The sequence below is a fragment of the Medicago truncatula genome, chromosome 4 (assembly GCF_003473485.1).
Source record: "Medicago truncatula cultivar Jemalong A17 chromosome 4, MtrunA17r5.0-ANR, whole genome shotgun sequence".
Lineage (NCBI taxonomy): Eukaryota > Viridiplantae > Streptophyta > Magnoliopsida > Fabales > Fabaceae > Medicago > Medicago truncatula.
In genome coordinates this window covers 38,241,099-38,261,745 of record NC_053045.1, presented here as the reverse complement: position 1 = coordinate 38,261,745, position 20,647 = coordinate 38,241,099, and the positions used below count along the sequence as shown (strand labels likewise).

Sequence of the window (20,647 nt, the reverse complement as noted above, 5' to 3'; positions counted from 1 at the left end):
ATTCTTTTATAACCGAAATATTATTAGTGTGTCTCTTGTGTTGATGATCTCTTAGAAATCGTGGTGAACCTAACACAACTTTACAAAATCGACTTGTGAGATGAGATTATTCAGGCCATATCTCAACTGATGCGGGATCTTTAACACCCCCCTCACGCCCAACACTATTGGATTTGGTGCATAAATATAAATGTTGGGTGGTCCGATAACGTAAACCAGATAGCAGGTGATCCAAAGGATTTTGAAGGAGGCTCTGACGCCATATTAAAAATCGTGGTTGAGCATAACACAACTCCACAAAATTGATTTGTGAGGTGATGATTACCCTCACTATTCAGAAAATCTCTCAATCGTGGTGGGATTTAACACAATCGTATCCTAAGAAGAGGTGGGGCGTGAGACTTTGTAAACCAAATTATCTATTAAAAAATAGCAATTTTTGGTGTATCTTTTTTTTCTTCTTCTTTCATTTATTTGAGTTCTTTTATTTACAATTTTATCATTCTTTATCTAATTAAACAATTAATTTTATCTTTTAAATTTAAATAAAATCAAACATCATACTTTAAATTTTAAATCAAATCTAAATCAATCCTAACAACTTCTTTCTATAAGTAGCAGATCCCAGAGACAAGTTTTCATTCTTTATATAGTCAATTTAATATTAGTCTCTACTTTCTAACACGGTGCTTATAGTACTATAATGGACAACTTTGAAGATGTAACAGAGCCAGTAAGTCCAAGTGGACAATTCTTCAATACACCACCCTTATGTTCATATGTTTTCGGATTTTTAGAATTAGAAATTCCAATGGACGACTCTCAAACAATGTATTTGTTCCAAAATTTCTTACCTATCAATCCACGCTTCTCCTCCATAATGGTACTTTATACGTGTTGTTTATTTTTTCTTACAAGTTTCATATAATAAATACTAACATGTACTTGTACTTATATATTCATATATATGCTACATGTTTATATAGGTGAGAGATCAAGATGGCAAAATGATGTGGAAAAAAATAGAGGCGAAGCCTGAAGATCATATGAAGGTTCCAATATTCCCTAAAAGTGAATCAATTGAATTGTATGATCAATATTTTGATGATTATGTGTCAAAGATTATGATGGAAAGAACACCACAAGACAAACCACTTTGGGAAATGCATTTAATTAAATATCCAACAAGCAATGCTAAAGGAACTTTGATATTCAAACTTCACCATGCACTTGGTGATGGTTACTCTCTCATGGGTGCTCTTCTTTCTTGTCTACAAAGAGTTGATGACCCTTCTCTTCCTTTGTCTTTTCCTTCACGCAAACCATCACAATTGTTATCTCCCAAGAAAGGCTTTTTCAAGTGGTTCCCTTCAACCATATTCCCCTTTTTCAATTCCTTCTCTGATTTTGGATGGAGCATAGCCAAAAGCTCAATGCTTAAAGATGACAAAACACCTATATGGAATGGTGAGGAAGGAGTTGAGTCTCAACCTTGTGTACTATCAAACCTATCGTTCTCTCTTGATGAAATCAAAACGATCAAGTCTAAGCTTGGAGTGGTAAGATTAATTTATATATGTTTACAATTTGCAAATTAAATCCTCTATCGCTGTAGTATGGTGCTGTAGTTGTATCGATCGTTAGTTTGAGAGAGATATTTTTTTTTTAGGAGGTGGGGAATCTAGGCTTAACCTATTAGAAGGGAATTTTTTTTGGAATTCCTAACTTTTTAGGTGTTATTTGAAATTCTCTAAATTTAAGTTGGATAAAATACTTCATAAATTTTCATTATTTTGAAAATTCTTCAAAAAATCATCCAAACACTAAAATTTATCTAAAAGGATTTAAATTTCCTACAAAATCATTACCTCAAAACATACATTCATCCAAACACACTCTAAAGAATTTCAAGGTCAAAATCATTCCGCTCAAAAAGCAGTCCTCTCTAAACTTAAGAGTGTGTTTGGATGAGATAATTGAGAAATTTTAAAGAATTTAAAATTCTAGGCAATTCAAATGATTCAATTAAACTACCTTCATTTCTAAATATTTTTGTTTGGATGGAGTAATAAAAAAAATTCATTCTCATCATTTTTGGACAACTTTATAAATTTTAATTTTTTTTGGCCAAATTTAAAAATTAAAATTAGAGGTCAATTAACAAATTTAAAAAATGATGAGGATTCAATTTATAATATTTGAAAATTGAGGGGTAAATTTGAAATTTCAAAAAAGGGGTCACTTTGCAATTTTTGGAAATTTATTAAGGTCAATATGAAAATTTTGGAAAATGTAAGGACCAAAATGTAAAATTTGAAAAATAATAAGAATGAAGAAATTTGAAAATTTTAACTTTTATGCCTCATTTGAAATTTTCTAAATTTAACTTGATCAAAATAGTTCATAAATTTACTTTATTTTGAAAATTCTTCATATTATCATCTAAACAATATTTGAATTTCGTCAAAACATTACATTAACTTAAAACATTCTCCTATCTAAAAACACTCTAACGGTTTGATACAACCGAAACACCATACTACAAAACTCTCTCTAAATCTTATGGTATCTAGAGCTGCATCACCATATTGGGTCACCTTAATTATAATTTTTCACTTGTGGTACTATATATGTTTGATCAAATTAACCTAAATTATTTGAATTTTATTTTTTTTATTTTTTTTGGTACTGCAGACAATAAATGATGTGATTACTGGGGTAATTTTCTATGGGATTAGGCTATACATGCAAGAGATTGACAATAAGGCAACAACATCAAATTCTACAGGATTGGTGTTGCTCAGTACCAGGAACATTGGAAGTTACCAATCAATCCAAGATATGACAAAGGCTGATTCAAAATCTCCTTGGGGGAATCATATTTCTTTCTTACATATACCAATCCCAAAGTTGTGCCAAGTCAGCCTATCTAACCCCTTAGAATTTGTCTGGAAAGCACAAAATATAATCAAGAGGAAGAGAAATGCTTTCACTGTTTTTCTTATTGAATGGCTCTTAGATATGGAGCTGAAATTAAGAGGACATGAGGTGTGTATATATCTAAATTACATCCCAAGTCTTTTATTTATTTTTCATGTTTTTGAAATGCTTGAGCTTGCTATATATAAACATGTTTTAAGCAGGCTGTTGCTAAACATATCTATGGTACATTGAGAAACTCAAGTGTTGTAATATCCAATTTGATTGGGCCAGTGGAACCTATGGCTTTGGCAAACCATCCTGTTAAAGGCTTGTACTTTACAATGACCGGTGGACCTGAGGTAACCAACCATCATCTTAGTTGGATTACATTATAAAAATGTGTTACTATAACATCCTCTTAAAAAAAAAAGTGTCACTATAACATGTTATCCTTTGTGGCTGCAGAGTATAAATATTGCAATTATGAGCTATACAAGAATATTAAGAATTACTTTGAAAACACAAAAAGGGTTTATTGATGAGCAGAAGTTCAAGTTGTGCATAGTAAGAGCCTTTGAGGTCATATCCAAGGAAGTAATGGGGATTCCCAACAAGAACAAAGATTTATAAATAAACTATCTATAAAGAAGCTGAGGGGCATGGGAGGCTTTCAGTGTGAGTTTGAAGAGGAGTTTTATTATTGTCAAGTTTAGTTTCTGTTGGATTGAAAAGCTATGAATATACTATGTGAGATGATAAATTATTTAGAAGAAGAATGAGAATACGAACGAAAACTTTGTAATACTTTATCGAATAGAGAAGAATGAAAATACAAGATGCATTAACCTTCTATATATATTATGCTACAAACTACGGTTACTTGACTAACAAGTAATCATGTGATCAAGTTATTTCTAACTAACTAACTAACTTACTAATTCAGTCTTAATAGCTAACTTGTTGCTTAATAACTAACAAACTATCTAGTCATGATTTGAATTATACAACTAAGACTTTGTTTGGGAGTTGGGTTTTGGAGGGGAGGGGAGGGAAAGGAAAGGCTTGTGAGTGCTAAACCCTTGTTTGTGAGTTTTAAAAAAACAAAGGAAAGGTTTTGGGGGGTTTTGATGGGGTTAATTTGTCCAATTTTAGAGTTCCCCCAATTTGGGGGGTTTTGGAGGGTTAAAGATACAAATTGACCATATTACCCTTACAATAATACAAAATTCCAATTTTAGCCCTAACCTAATTTCATCTCATTCTAACGACTCATTTCACTGTAACTGTGCACGCTCTCTTTTCTCCCGACGGCGACGTGAATGGCGATCTCAACCTGAACGGCGGCGAACGACGGAGAAGGAAAACAACACAGTTTCCTTCATCTCTCTCGATCCTCTTTCTTCTGGTATCAATCTCAAACTATCTTCCATTCTTTTCCAATTTCTTTTCCTTTTGCTATTTCATTCATGAATTGATTTATGTTTTGCTGTTTGATTCACGATTTGATTTATGTTTTTGTGTTTGATTCACAATTTGATTTCTGTTTTGCTATTTGATTTTTTAGAGTGAATCATATCTACTCAATGGATACTGTATAATCACTATTATTATGATTTCACTATTATTATAAATAAATGTTGTTTGTTTCACAAAAATGTATTATTTTGTGTTGGATTCAGTTTAAATGGATCATGAAATGGCTCGTCAAACAATTATGGAATTGATTAGATGGAGAGCAAGACTTCGAATGACACTTGTTCATGTCATATGTCTTGTAGTTTGTTACTATAGGATTAAAATCCATTCTCAAAGTAGGATAGTTGATCGTAGTTTGACTCTTGAGAAGGATAGAGTACGCAATAAGATAATGAATATAGTTGCTACTAGTGAAGGTCGGAAGATAATAAGAATGAGTCCTAAGGCGTTTTTGGACTTATGCTCTATATTACAACAAGAAGGTGGTCTTCTACCAACACAAAGGGTAACCGTAGAGGAACAAGTTGCTAAAACTCTTTACCTTCTAACACACAATGTTAGAAATAGAGAGATTCAATTCTGGTTCCGACGCTCTGGCGAAGCTACTAGTCGTCATTTTCATCGGGTGCTCCGATCAATAATTGAGATAGGGCGTACCTATCTCAAACAACCAGATGGATCACGCATTCCGGTAGAAATTCTTGGAAATTGGTGAAAAGAAATTTTACTAAATGTCATGACATTTTCAATGGCATGAGCGGTTTTGCTTGGAAATCAGACACACATATGTGGGATGCTTTACCTGAAGTTTGGAAAACATTAATTGAGGTACATACTTATAACTTACATTAATTGAGTTATTGGGTTTGCTTGCTTATATATATGGCCTGAACCTATGTCAGCATGTGCACTTATTTGAATTGTATAACTTATTTGATGGGAACTTATTTGAATGCATATTAGCATGTTCTGAAGCTTTATAACATAATTTTTTATAATTTTTTTTGATAGGCAAAACCTGAAGCTGCACAATGGATGAACAAACCTTTTGCCAATTATGACAAATTGGTTATTGCTTGTGGAGATGAAAGGGCCACTGGAGGAAAGGTTATGAATGATGAAGATATTCGCCAAAATCATCCCCTCAATCGTGAGTCAGAATCCATTGGTACTAGTGACCAGGTGACACTAGAGAGTTTGCAAGAGGGCGGCAATGAGCAGGATGTCACTTCTCCTGAGGTCCAAATTCCCCCAGAACCTAGAGCCAAAAGATCTAGAAAGTCCCGAGATGAAGATGAAGTTGAAGGGATAAAAGCTGCCCTTTTGAACGTTGCTGATGCTTTTAGAGAGAGTACTGCATCTCATGATAAGTATTTTAAAGACAGCATTGCAGCTTATGAGAAAGCTAATTTAAAACTTCCAATTTCAGAAGAAGAAGTTTTTAAACTTCTTGAGGAATTGCAAGTGGATAGTCATATGATCATTCGGGCATATTCTTATCTTCTAGAGTTTTCTGAGAAGGTTAGAGCTTTACTTGGACTTCCAAAACACTTGCGGAAGAGTTTTCTATTAGAATCGATGGTTGGTCAAGGTTACTTGTCAAGGTAATTTATCCATTTTCTCATCAAGTCAAGGTTATATCTTGGCATTGGTGTATGAGTAGGTTGAAGATTGCAGCTTGTTTATTTTATGAATAGCTCTATTAGCTCTATTGATAGTGTTTGTCTATCACATATTAGAACCCACCTATCATCATGGTACTAATGGTTGTTTCATCTCTACATATTGTTTTGGTCTCTAATGAGGATCTTGAAGTCCTAGATTATGACATTAGTATAGAATTTTGTAATCTTGTATTGGGATTTAGTTACTAGCATATTTGACACATTTGTCATTTTTATGTCATGTATTGATATAACAGGATATGTTGCATTTTCATTTTTAAATGTCTTACTTACAAGTAAAATATTTGTCAAAAACTTTCTCTAATTTAATTGAAAATAAATAAGTTGTTTTGAATAAGCGGTTTTTGAAAAAGATGTCGTAATAATCTGTTTTGTATAAATAAGCTGTTTTGAATAAGCTGTTTTTTAAAAAGAGGTTGTAATAACCTATTTTGCATAAATAAGCTGTTTTTTGAAAAGAGGTCGTAATAATCTGTTTTGCATAAATAAGCTGTTTTGAATAAGCTGTTTTTTTAAAAGAGGTTGTAATAAGCTGTTTTGCATAAATAAGCTGTTTTGAATAAGCTGTTTTTTGAAAAGAGGTCGTAATTAGTTGTTTTGTATAAATAAGCTGTTTTTGAAAAAGATGTCGTAATAAGCTGTTTTTGCATAAATAAGCTGTTTTAAATAAGTTGTTTTCGAAAATGATGTCGTAATAAGCTGTTTTGTATAAATAAGTTGTTTTGAATAAGCGGTTTTTGAAAAAGATGTCGTAATAAGTTGTTTTGTATAAATAAGCTGTTTTGAATAAGCTGTTTTCGAAAATGATGTCGTAATAAGTTGTTTTGTATAAATAAGCTGTTTTGAATAAGCTGTTTTCGAAAATGATGTCGTAATAAGCTGTTTTGCATAAATAAGCTGTTTTAAATAAGTTGTTTTCGAAAATGATGTCGTAATAAGCTGTTTTGTATAAATAAGCTGTTTTGAATAAGCGGTTTTTGAAAAAGATGTCGTAATAAGCTGTTTTGCATAAATAAGCTGTTTTAAATAAGTTGTTTTTGAAAATAATGTCGTAATAAGCTGTTTTGTATAAATAAGTTGTTTTGAATAAGCGGTTTTTGAAAAAGATGTCGTAATAAGTTGTTTTGCATAAAGAAGCTGTTTTTGAAAAAAGAGATCGTAATAAGTTGTTTTGCATTAATAAGCTGTTTTGAATAAGTTGCTTTTTAAAAAAAAAAAAAAAGATCGTAATAATTTGTTTTTCATGAGATAAGCTATTTTTTAAAAAGAGACCGTAATAAGTTGTTTTTTATAAAGTGATTGTAATAAGTTTTTATTTATTCTTTATATGTATTGTTTTTCATGAGATAAGCTCTTTTGAATAAATTAGAAGATAAATTACAAAGTATAACATAATGTATTAATTTTAAGAGAAAAAAAGGGTAAAATAGGAAAATTATAACATAAGCCCTTCATCTCCTTTCCTTATTGGTGTTTTAACTCCCGAACAAAGGGAAGGTTTTCCCTCCTTTCTCCCTTCCTTCCCTTTCCTTCCCTTCCCCTCCTCAGCCTTTCCTTTTCTTCCCCTCAAAACTCGCAAACAAAGCCTAACTGTCTCAACAAAGAGTAGGGAACCTATATAGCTAAATTCTAATTTGTATGTAACTCTAACGTTTTTCAAACATTTCAGATTCAATTCAACTAAATTTGTTTTTGTTAAAAACAATTAAGTATGTTTATAATCCTTATAAAATGGTAAGTGAAATAATGCTTAATTGCTGTTGAAATATCATTGGATCGACATAAATTTGTAAACATAATATCATTCAATCAAATTAATCTTAATGGTTTATTCACCAATTTTTTTATTTTTTATTTTAAACTGATTCATGAACTAGTTATGTGTTTAATGTACTGACCATGTACAGAAAAATGAGGGTTCAAAGAGTTTGCTTTTTTTTTTTTTTTTTTTTTTTGTATAAAAAAGGCAATATATTTTTTTTATTGGAATGTAAATAAAGATGATAAGAAAGTGCCCCTACAAAGTAATCCCTCCGTCTCAAAATATAAGCAAATTTTACTTTTTAGGTTCATTCAATTAATGATGTATGTGGTCTATATTATGAACCACATAGATCATTAACTGAATGAACCTAAAAAGTAAAATTTACTTATATTTTAAAACGGAGGGAGTATATAGTAAAGTAGGCCAAAATGAATAATTTGTTGTCTAGATTTAACATCCCGTTAACATTTCTTATAACGCCTCCCCTCTATACAACTAGGTCTTACCGCACCATCGTTGTTATCGCGATTTTCGGGTGTCAAGTCATAAATTAGGCTTGAACCTTTCAATCTTTGATATTCTCTATTTTTTCTTGGGAAGGGCGAAATTGAGAAAAAACCCTTAGATTCTAAGTTCGGGGGTCGTTTTCGCTACGGGAAGGTGTTAGGCACCCGGAACGATCATGGTATTCCATAAGAACCGTTCTCCTAAGTTTATTTCTACGCTTTATTTTTAATGCTACTTATGAAAAAGGAAATTTACTTATGTTAAGAATGGGGGGGAGAAAGTGTTTGAGGTTTTATTTTAGTGGACTTGGAGAGGTTTTGACCTCATGCCTACATACCCATTTAAGGGATCAAACTCCATGTAGTTCTCTCTCAAAAAATGTTTTTTTGTGTGTTTGGTTGATTTTAGTTTTTGTTGGAAAATGGTTTTGAAGAAGAGGAAGAGGCCTTAAAGGCATAAGAGAGAAAAATGGTGAATGGTTGGTTCAATTGTTATTGAAAAAGTCTAAGTAGAAATTAGGATTCATTTGGATTTGTTTAAGAAAATAAAAGAAAAAATTCGATGGAGTTTTGACTCCAAGGTTTGTTTGGAAAAATTTGAGTGATGGAATTGGTTTATTATTTTCTTGAAAATTGGCATTTGTCTAAAAATCGCGTTTCCTAAGCATACATCTAAACGGTAATCATGGAACGTGTGTGCGTGTCGGTGCTTGTGTCGGTGGACATCCCTTATAGTGTCCATAGAGTCCTAAATACATGTTATGGTCTTGCAAGGAATTTTAAAAAAAGAACTAATCTATCTAAAATTATTACAAACCCAATTGATATAGAAATGAATAAAAAAAATGATGCTAAAACTATGGGATGAATGAAATGTGAGATGAAATGGTTAGTATCATAAGGCATAAAAATAGTAGAAAGGTAAACAAAATTGAATAGAATAGCAAGAGAAAAAAAAAGTAATGAAATGAAATAAAGTGGCAAAATATACCTAAAATTGGTTATGACACTTAGACATGCACATGGCTTATAATTCCCTCATCATAGCCATTTTTAAAAGAGATTTGATTTTAAGCTACAATGTGAGGATCATAAAAACACACAAGCAAAGCATCATACCATATTCCTAGGGATATTTTCTACACATTATTTAACATGTAAAAAAAAAAGTCACAAAATGTCAAAAAATGCACCAAGAACATATAGGAATTTAATGAGCAAGAATTAAAAAGAACAAATGAAGAAAATAAAAAATATAAGCAAGTAAATTCTAACATTTTGAGAAAAAATTAAAATGATAGGGAAACATTTTTAGAAAATTTTTAGGAGCATAAAATGCCAAGAAAGTGTAAAAAAGTATTTAAAACACAATTAAAAAGCAATTAAAAAGAGGCTCAGCAGGATTTAATCTGGTCCGCTGGATGAATCCAGAGGTCCAGATCTAACTCCCAAGATCACATCACAGCCACTGGATCAAAGATCCAAGGGTCCAAAAAAAAGCACAAAAGATAGTGTAAAATGCAGGAAGCACAGTGACCGTTAGATCAAAGATCTAACGGTTCAAACAGAAGATATAACATATTCCACACAAAAAATCACACACAGGATTCAAAATCAAACACACAGCAGCCATCAGATCTTGGAACAATCCAGATCTGATGGTTCACAGAGCGAAGGAACACCACAGAAACATGCACGCGCGCGTGGGAACGGAGGGAGTATATAAAGGAATTTTCACACAAAAAACACATAAACCTCTTCTCCTTCTCTCTCTAAAACTCAAAAATCACAAAAATGCTCTCCCTTCTCTCTAGAAACTCGCCGCCGGCGAGCTAAGTGGTGGTGGTGGCCGGCCGTAGCGCCGCCGCGTCGGAGCGTTTTTTTTTTTTTTTTTTTTTTTTTTTCGAAATTTTTACATCAAAAGTTCCGTCACCACCTCCTCTACACAAATCCGGCGTTAGTTTTAGCGAGAACGGAGCGATTCAGACTAGATCTACGTTTTTATTTTGAAATTTTTTTCACACTTTTCGCAAAAAAAACTACGGATCTAGATATCCTTTTCTCTATAGAGTCCGAATCCGGTCTCGGAATTTCTAAAATCCGAACGTACAAGCCTAGATCTACAAATACATATCCGTAACAAACTTTTTCACACTTTTTCTACACTATATGCGCGCGCGAAAATGAAGAAAAAGAGGAGAGAAATGCGTTACCTCTGTCGTAGAACGGAGAAAAATCTTCGGAAAACTTCGAATCTCCCTTTTTCCCCCTCCGTGCGCGCGCGTTTCAACTCCGTTTGTGGTTGTTTTTGCTCAAAAATCCGGTACGTTTTGGTGTTGATGTGATGATTCGCGGTGGTTTTGAGTGAATCCGGTTCGGATTTGTTGATTTTGTGGTGATTGGAGTTGATTCTGAGCAGATCCGGTTTAGATCTGTTGATTTTGGTGATGATGTGTTCTTGGTGTTCTTCCTCTTTTTTTCTGAGATTTTTCTGTTTTGATTCTGTTATGGATGAGAGAGAGAAAAAGATTCTGTTTGAGACTGATTGTGATTGATTCTGATTTTTCTGACTCTTTTTTGTGATGGATCTGACACATTTACTATTTATAGCCTGCCATGTGTATTGGAGACCCAATGGAAAATTGACACCTGGACTGGGACCTTTCTGCAAAATAAAAAATTTGAAGGACTGGACAGCAATAAAAAATGAACTAAAATGAAATTTTTAAAAGTTTTGGACCAAAACGTGATTAAAAAATAAAATTGGACTAAAAAGTAAATTTGACGCAACGTAAAGCGAAACCAAAAATAAAATTAACAAAAGGACTAAAACGAACCAATTACTGTCGAAATTTTGACAGGAAAAGACCAAAACGCCCCTAGGGACTAAACTGACTCAGATGCAATTTTTGAAATGACTTTTTAAACAAAGACTCAACAGTGATTTGTACAGACAAGTTGAAAAGACTCAGAGGCAAACACAGGGACTAAAATGGGTTCCACTGCAGGAAATGACCAAAATACCCTTTTGTATGATTTTTTGAAATAAAATGCAAGAAAAGTAATGCAATGATTCAGAGAATTTTCAAATGACTTGTAATGCAAGAAAAGACAGACAGAGGCAGTAAAATATGTTTTAAAAAGAGAGTAAAGATTCAGAGTAAAATAACAGAGAATTGACAAATATCAGTGTTAAAAAGAAATTTGAACGAGTATTTTTAGGTCCAAAATCAGGGTATAACAATCGTCATTATCTCTTTCATAATTATTTCTCATTAAAACAACTTTATATCGTAGTACTTCGTCTCACGTTCATCGTCATCTATAACACCGACCATTCCTATAATCTTAACTTCATTCTAATTTAAAGTTATTATTTCACCTTATCATTACTTTCGACGTCATCAACTTTCCCACTAAAACTTCATTATATTTTAGGGTTTTAATATCTCGTTACCAGTCGTTATTATTATCGTCAAACATTATATACTATTATCTCTTATCTTCTTTTTTATTCATCTTACTCTCTTTTATTCGACTCCCGTCTTACTCGCCGCTATTATTATCCTTAATATCTTTCATTACTTAATACACAATCCCCTATCTTCATTTACATTTTGTCTTAATGTCCATTTCATCGTCCACAATCATCTAAATTCGATCGCACTCTATTCTTTATCCATTTTTACACCTTATACATTCCTATCTAACAATCATCTTCGCTATTACCTGCCGCTATTACCTTCGTTCATGATCATTTCCTCATCAAAGTTTACAACATAACAACAACATCATCTTAAGAATTAAACAACCCCCGTCATAGAATAAGTTACCCTAAAGTGAAATGATTCTCCCACTTACCTCGAATCTCTGAAATCACTGCTTCTGGCTCTCTTCTCCGCAACTAGGGTTTTCTCCTTCTCTTCTCTTCTATTCTCTTCTCTTGTTTCTACGTTCAACAAAAGTGACACTTCTAACTCCTAATGTTTCTACTTATATTTGGGCCAGCCACTTGCTATAATCATTTTCTCCTCTATTCAGTATTCTTTTACTTCCCCCCTCCCCCACTTATTTAAAACTTATATTCTACACCTTCGACTCTATATTATTTTATTTTGATTCCTCCCTTCATTTTATTTAAACTCTCATAATATCTTTCGATCATCTTCATAATTCTATTTTCTCGACAATAAAAAAACACTCAAGCAAAAAGTAGCATCATCATAATAATAACCAATACTTCACCTATTAAACCTCATTGAATTAATTAAAATAGAAAATAAGTGTGTTACAACATACACCGATACTCCCTCAACCACATTTATAAATAACTTTTGCTTTTTTAGATTCATTGAATATTTGATATATTTAAAATATATAGCCTAAATACATCACTTATTTAATGGATTTGGAAAAAAAAAATTATTTATAAATGTTGCAAACTTTTCCAATCATGACCCCTAATGCAAAAATATCAGTTTATTGTCCCCAATGACAATACTGATGTGATTTAATTCATTAAAAATCTTAATACATTTAGCCTTTTTTTTTTTGAACAATCAAAAATGGAATTATATTAATCACCAAAAGCAACTCTTCTAGCATAAGATGTGCCAAAAGAGCTACTCTACAAAACTTAGAGTCATACAAACAACCAAAACAAACCATTACGTGATGCCCAAGCATTGTAAGGGACTTGAACACCACATATCTGAACCAAACCTAAAAACAACCTTATTGGCTTTCAACCAGGCTAAAGACATATATTTAACTTTATCTAACAATCTGGGAATAGAAGTTACAACATTATTGAAAAACCTGTTATTACGTTCGTTCCATAAAACCCAAACGCACAAGAGCCAAATAAGCTGAAAAAAATCTCTAATAGCTTTACCTCCACCTGTCAAGTTCACAAACTGAAGAAAATGATCAAGAAGAACATTGATATCAACACCAAGAATACCCAGCCAATAGTGCACCAGAGGCCATAAAGATGAAAAAGCGTCACAAGATAGAAACAAATGTTGCGCTGTTTCACTCATGCCACAATCTGAAACACACAAAGAAGCTTCTGAGTCAAGCACCCGTCTTTGAACCAAATTAGCTTTAATAGACAATCTATCACGAAGCAACCTCCAAGCAAATAAAGAAACCTTCAACGGCACCTGATTATGCCAGATCAAAGATGATGCAGGATCCCTAAGAGGAACGTCTCTAGAAGTCAGCATGTGATATGAACCACGAACAGAGTAACCCACAAAAGGGTCTGGCAACCACACCCACCTGTCTGAAACAAAATCTTGCAAAAAAATATCAATCAATAAGGCCCTACATTTAGCCTTAGTTTAAATATAATTCATAAAAAGTCTTAATACCAGTAGCACAATTCCAATTTATGAACAAGAACATATCACAATTCGGTTTGCAAGAGAAACAAAAAATACAGTTGAGTTCAAAATTTTGATTTAGGATCGGTTCGTAGGCAGCAAAACAGTTAACCCAAACCACCAACAATTTGGTTCAGTTTTTTTGAACCGTTAGGACGGTTTGGTTCATAGATAACAAAACGGTTAATCGAACCATAACTCAGATTCTGTTTATCCCTAACTACAAACGGTTTGGTATGGTTCAATTTAGAGAAAACTATAACACTTGATTTTTTCTTTCTTTCTTTTCTTCTGTTGACAAAATAACACTTAAAATTGATACATAACCACCAACGAACCAAAAGGCATTGTTATCAAATACTCGATTAATTTTCCTTGCAAGCCTTTCGTTGTTAAGTAGTGACATTCACTTATTGATAAAAAATTCTGATTTGAAAGCTGCACAAAAACGTAGCTTATTAATTATTAATTAATAACGTAACAACTGAGAGCTACCTGTAAACATACATGAGCTACTCAATGATTTCCACACTTAGTTTGGACCATTAAGAGTGGGGCAAATATTGGATTATTACTACAACTGAACGTATTTAAAAACAATTTTATACATATAATAAAAGACATCAGAAATCTACCAAAAAAAAAAAAAAAAAAAAAAGACATCAGAAAACGTCAATTATCATTTCAAAACTTTAATTAGGCCACAATATTGGTTGTAGGAATTAAATGTTGTCACTACCATCGCCAAAAAAATGTGTTTTTATTTATTTTATTTTATTTTTTATAAAATCAAATATGGTCTCAATTATGAAATTAGTGTTTCTAAACATAGAAACTACTACAAAAACTAAGGTCATCCCTGTCAACTAAAAAAAAAAATATTGGCAAAAAAAAAAAAACTCAAAAACAAATACCTAAAAAAACGAAAAAAAATGAAGACCATCCCAATGAGTTTTTGACTATTTGTTTTTCCATCTCACATTTTTAAGAGGCTATTCATTTGTTCGGATTTTAGAATTAAAACCTTTTTACATATTTCGATTCTAAAATTCAAGAAAAATGAAGGAGTTTGAAGAAGTGTGGGGTGGAAGAAGAAATTCACATATATATTTTTTTGGATAGATATGAAGGCTTAATCTCATGAAACACAACTACATTCATAATCAAGGAGAGAGTAAGAATCCTAGTTAAATATGAGTCTACACTACTAAAAAAAGATCAAGATCACAATCAACATTGAATAAAACAATAGGAGTGTTGAAATCTTGCTAGCCTCATTAGTACGGAACATGACCCAATCCAGAGAGAGACTTCCAACCAATGAGTTTTTCTATTTTCTTTGATGCATTCAATTATGTAAAATAAATATATTTTAGATTTTGTTTCGAAAAACAAATATGTTAAATTACTGACGATAGAATTGGCAAATTACGAAAGCGGGGTTATGTAAAGCAAACTATTAAGAAAAAATTATCAATAACATCTTCTGTTCAATATGATCTCAATTAAAATTGTTTCCCTCAACAAAAAAAAAATCTTTATTTTTGAACAATAAAAAGAGAGAACAAGAAGTTTGTCTAAAAAATTCTCACAAAATGATCGTTATAAATATCATTAGCAATTGTCTAATCGACTACTTGTGCTTTGATGTGACCTATAAATAGGAGTCATGTTATTTGCTGCTATAAGTACAAGAGACAAGTTTCAATCTTTATACATTCAAAAGTTAATTAGTCTCTACTTTGTAATAGGGTGCATAGTGCATATAATGGACAACTTTGAATATGTAACCGAGCCAGTAAGTCCAAGTGGACAATACTTCAACACACCACCCCTATGTTCATATGTTTTCGGATTTTTGGAATCACAAATTCCAATTGATGATTCTCAAACTATGTATTTGTTCCAACATGTCTTCTTACCTATCAATCCACGTTTCTCCTCCATAATGGTACTTTATAAGTGTTGTGTTTATTTTGCCTTAAAAGTTGCATACAATAAATACGAACATGTACTTTTATTTTGAGGAATACTAACATGTACTTGCACATACATATATATATTTTACATGTTTATATAGGTGAGAGACAAAGATGGCAAAATGAAATGGAAAAAGGTAGAGGTGAAGCCTGAAGATCATATGCACGTTCCAATATTCCCTAAAAGTGAATCAATTGAATTGTATGATCAATATTTTGATGATTATGTGTCAAAGATTATGATGGAAAGAACACCACAAGACAAACCCCTTTGGGAAATCCATTTGATTAAATATCCAACAAGTAATGCTGAAGGAACTTTGATATTCAAACTTCACCATGCACTTGGTGATGGTTACTCTCTCATGGGTGCTCTTCTTTCTTGTCTACAAAGAGCTGATGACCCTTCTCTTCCTTTGTCTTTTCCTTCACGCAAACCATCACAATTGTTATCTCCCAAGAAAGGTTTTTTCAAGTGGTTTCCTTCAACCATATTCTCCTTTTTCAATTCCTTCTCTGATTTTGGATGGAGCATAGCCAAAAGCTCAATGCTTAAAGATGACAAAACACCTATATGGAATGGTGAGGAAGGAGTTGAGTCTCAACCTTGTGTACTATCAAACCTATCATTCTCTCTTGATGAAATCAAAACAATTAAGTCTAAGCTTGGAGTGGTAAGATTAATTTATATATGTTTATAATTCGCATATTAGATCCTCTTTCGCTGTAGTATAGTGCTGCAGCTGTATCGATCGTTAGATTGAGAGAGAGATTGGTTTTTTAGGAGGTGGGGAGTGTAGGCGGTCAAAGCCTAAAGAATTTCAAGGTCAAAACCATTCTGCTCGAAAACCAGTCCTCTCTAAACGTAACGGTTGGTACAGTTGCAACATCATACTACAAAATTCTCTCTAAATCTTATAGTATCTAGAGCTACAAAACCACATTGCAGCAGTAGAGGATCCAAGCTCATACAATTTGTTGGGGCCACTTTAATTATAATTTTTCAATTGTAGTATTATATATGTTTCATCAAATTAATCTAAATTATTTATAATATATTTTTTTTGTACTGCAGACAATAAATGATGTGATTACTGGTGTCATTTTCTATGGAATTAGGCTATACATGCAAGAAATGGACAAAAAGGCAAGAACATCAAATTCCACAGGATTGGTATTGCTTAGTACTAGGAATGTTGGAAGTTACCAATCAATTCAAGATATGACAAAGGCAGATTCAAAATCTCCTTGGGGGAACCATATTTCTTTCTTACATGTATCAATCCCCAAGTTAAGCAAGGCCAGTCTATCTAACCCCTTGGAGTTTATTTGGAAAGCACAAAAAATAATCAAGAGGAAGAGAAATACTTTTACTGTTTTTCTTATTGAATGGCTCTTAGATATGGAGCTGAAATTAAGAGGACATGAGGTGTGTGTATATCTAAATTACATCCCAAGTCCTTTATTTATTTTTCATGTTTTTGAAATGCTTGAGCTTGCTATATATAAACATGTTTTGCAGGCAGTTGCTAAACATATCTATGATACCTTGAGAAATTCAAGTGTTGTCATATCCAATTTGATTGGGCCAGTGGAACCTATGGCTTTGGCAAACCATCCTGTGAAAGGCTTGTACTTTACAATGACAGGTGGACCTGAGGTATGATTATTAAGATTAATTAACTAAGAAAAGAAATAGAGGTATGATTATTAAGTAAAAATCTCAAGAATTTGAATGAGATGATAAGAGATCATGAGTTTGAATATAATCCTATAAATACAACAATGATAAATTTTTTAAGAGAGTTTTGCCGTCCATTGTAGTTCTACCCGACTCGATGAATTAGTCTTTGCAATGACACGTAAAGGATACTCTATTAAAAAAAAATTAATGATAGTTTATTCTAAATGATTATGCGTTGGAACATTTTTCATCTATATTTTGAGGTAAATACTAGTGATTAAGAAAACCAAAAACATGCTAAAGATACACAAAAATATTTCAAAAGTCAATGAGAAAATAACAAACAAAAACCTTATTCCTAAAAACCCAATAAATTTCTATAACATATGGCCAATGATCAAGAATAATGTAAGATCCACAGTCTTTAAATTCATCTGTCTTTGAAAAGAAATTATTTGTTGATGTTCGCTCACACGACTATAAGTGGTCTCTGAGACCAATCGAACCACATGTTGACAAATAATTTGTGAGGCTAAGAGATGTTGAGTTTTGTGATAGCTCCCATAATTCCCTTACTTAATATATGGTGCTGACAAAACGAACCATTCTTAGAAATTTCATGAAACACATAAAGTACAATCTTGAAATAAATTAAAAATAACGATAAACTACAAGCAAAGAAACATAACATGAAAAACCCCATCACAAACGGGCAATGATGGAGTGATCAGAACACAAGGTTGCCATATGGTGGCTTTCTAGGGGCGCTTGGTTGTCCTTTCTGCAATTGAGGTAGAAACCATAACAACTTTAGTTAGAGGTGGAAGACGATTAATTATCACTACTAAAAAAACAAAAATTAGTGAGGGAAATTTAGCGAGGGAAAATGTAAAATCTCTCTCTAATTCCGTCACTAAATTTTGCGACCAAATAATTTGCGAGGAATTTCATTTTTTCCGTCACTGATTTCCCTCGCTAATTTTGCTTTTTCTAGTAGTGTATATTGGAGAGAGTTTCAAACAATGAGCGTGTGTTTTGGCATCACAATACAATAGGGTGAGAAAAGAGAACAGAAAGAGGGAAGGGTTAATCATTTTCTTACTGCACACAAAAAGGAAACATTGCTATGAGAGGAAACATTTTATATTATCACAAGAAAACATCCAGAATATGTGAGTAAACCAAAGGAAAACATAATCTACGTTATATATAGGTTTCACTGTTCATTCCGCTTGACAAAGCATTTCCCATAAAAATTGCGGATAAACGTGACATGCTTGTCTTTTCAGTAGTAGTTTATATAGGAGGAGTCTTCTTATATTGAGGTTTTAAAAAAAAAAAATGCTAGTTAGCTTTACCTGCAGATAATATTAAATTTTATTCAGATATATACATAGATAATTGTGTTTATATAACATGCTCTCTTTTGTGGTTTCAGAGTATAAATATTGCAGTTATGAGCTATACAAGAATATTAAGAATTACTTTGAAAACACAGAAAGGTTTTATTGATGAGCAAAAGTTTAAGTTTTGCATGGTAAGAGCCTTTGAGGTCATATCCAAGGCATCAATGGAGATTCCCAGCTAAAACAAAGATTAATTAAACCATCTATAAATAGAGGGCCAAGGGAGGCTTAGTTTGAAGATAAGTTCTATTATTTGTCAAGACTATTTTCAACAATAAGTTAGAAACCTAAATGCTATTCTAATTTATAATAACTCTATCTATGTTTTATGTGACATAGGTTCTAGGCCATATGCTTGCCCTAATGAGCTACAGAATCCAACCCATCTAATTATTTATTCAACATAAAAGTTTAAATATATTTATAGTACTTGTAAAGTGTCATAATTTCATTTTTCGCCCATATTGTAAATTGTTTTGCAAACTTTTAGACACTATAAATATAAGAATTATATTTTTTATTCTTATTGTTAAATCATCCATGCATTGATTACTGAGAGTTTGTCTTGGCTATGAGGGTTTGAAGCGGAGGTGATTCACCGAAATGTTAAGAAAGGTAATTAGAGACGTGAGATATTATTGGACAAAGGTAGATACAATGTGTAATCAATTTAGATAAATTTTTGATACATCATTAGACAAAGGTAGATCTGTTGCAAAAATAGTTGTAGAAAGATATAGTTGAGACCAAGGTTTCTGTTAGGACCAGGTCTTCTGTTAGTTTGTCTAGTCAGCAACAACTTGTCAGGAGGGATTAATGTATAGAAAATGGTGAACATATAAAGGACCAAATTTCTTTCTTTTAATAGATCAGAACCAAAAAGCAAATGAGATCATTTGTTTTAAAAGAACACTCACTTGATTTTATTACATGATTGATGATGAAAGTACATTATGAACTCTTATCTACAGGAGAAGGAAAACTAATGGAATTACATGCAACAAGCTAACTCTCAAAGAGTTACATGCATCAAACTAATTGTTATTCGTACAATAAATCTAGTGTATTTCTTGCAATAAGGTTAGGTGTCATGTCATTCAAAAGACAAATGCATCACATGCAAGATAGTAATGTACCAAGTATTGGTTCCACAATGATCTAGGCTTGGATCATTATTAGAGAGTATGTCACTTTTTTTTGAAAGTTGCTCAATACACCGCTCAAAATGTTCACATATCTCTCAAATTTCGAAAAGAGCCCCTCTCAGTTTGTAACTTCCGATCCCTCTGATTATCAGGAGTTAAGACCGTATATGCCCTCAATTCAATTTAATCTTGGATAGGAAGTAAAAGCCCAAGAACAGATCGGTAGTTAGAATCTGATACACTCTTGTATTAGACTTAGACAAAATTTACAGTACCAAACACATAATTCAACAAGCACTTGTATTTTCAAGAATAATTAACGTACAACACGCATAATCCAACATCAACACCAAAACTCATAAAATAACGCAACAAAATTGAAGAAAAAAATTTACAGGGGATGATTGGTTCGGGAGTTAGGACCTGGACCAGGACCGAGTCTTATCTCATGAATAATGTCTTGTCAGGTTAAAAAAACGCAAAGCAACATTGTGATCGGTTTATAAGAAGCAACACATGTTATTTAATGTTAAATGAGTGTAGAAATCTTTAGTTATTGCACTGTAATAATTCGAGAAACACTAGGTGGTGGAGAAATGTAGTACAAGTGAGTAGGGATGACAATGAGGCGGGGTGGGGACGGGTTTTGTCTTCCCCATCACCATCTTCTACTCCCATATACTTACCCGTTA

General features: G+C 32.5%; 4 protein-coding genes across 5 annotated transcripts; 3 read left to right on the top strand and 1 right to left on the bottom strand.

Moving 5' to 3' along the window:
• Positions 1 to 652: 652 nt before the first annotated feature.
• LOC11442889 (O-acyltransferase WSD1) lies at positions 653 to 3,767 on the top strand. The gene is made up of 5 exons (XM_003607433.3): positions 653 to 883; positions 987 to 1,559; positions 2,695 to 3,048; positions 3,144 to 3,281; positions 3,388 to 3,767. The coding sequence occupies exons 1-5, from the start codon at positions 704 to 706 to the stop codon at positions 3,550 to 3,552; spliced, it is 1,410 nt and encodes a 469-aa protein (XP_003607481.2). The 5' UTR covers positions 653 to 703; the 3' UTR covers positions 3,553 to 3,767.
• Positions 3,768 to 4,052: 285 nt separating this feature from the next.
• Positions 4,053 to 6,336, top strand: LOC112421150 (uncharacterized). 2 transcript variants are annotated; one of them, XM_039833343.1, is made up of 3 exons: positions 4,053 to 4,327; positions 4,602 to 5,226; positions 5,410 to 6,336. In XM_039833343.1, the coding sequence occupies exons 2-3, from the start codon at positions 5,152 to 5,154 to the stop codon at positions 6,004 to 6,006; spliced, it is 672 nt and encodes a 223-aa protein (XP_039689277.1). In that variant the 5' UTR covers positions 4,053 to 4,327; positions 4,602 to 5,151; the 3' UTR covers positions 6,007 to 6,336. The 2 variants fall into 2 exon arrangements, with proteins under 2 accessions (XP_039689277.1, XP_024637387.1); XM_024781619.2 differs by lacking the exon at positions 4,602 to 5,226 and having other exon boundaries at positions 4,056 to 4,327.
• Positions 6,337 to 13,021: 6,685 nt separating this feature from the next.
• On the bottom strand, positions 13,022 to 14,147 carry LOC120579970 (uncharacterized). The gene is made up of 2 exons (XM_039832764.1): positions 14,080 to 14,147; positions 13,022 to 13,637 (listed from the first exon to the last, which is right to left on the bottom strand). Exons 1-2 carry the CDS (start codon positions 14,145 to 14,147, stop codon positions 13,022 to 13,024), a joined length of 684 nt encoding a protein of 227 aa, XP_039688698.1.
• A 1,278-nt stretch (positions 14,148 to 15,425) lies between these two features.
• LOC25492902 (O-acyltransferase WSD1) lies at positions 15,426 to 19,335 on the top strand. Its single transcript, XM_024781616.2, has 5 exons — positions 15,426 to 15,692; positions 15,822 to 16,394; positions 16,796 to 17,149; positions 17,243 to 17,380; positions 18,843 to 19,335. Exons 1-5 carry the CDS (start codon positions 15,510 to 15,512, stop codon positions 18,990 to 18,992), a joined length of 1,398 nt encoding a protein of 465 aa, XP_024637384.2. The 5' UTR covers positions 15,426 to 15,509; the 3' UTR covers positions 18,993 to 19,335.
• Positions 19,336 to 20,647: the final 1,312 nt, after the last annotated feature.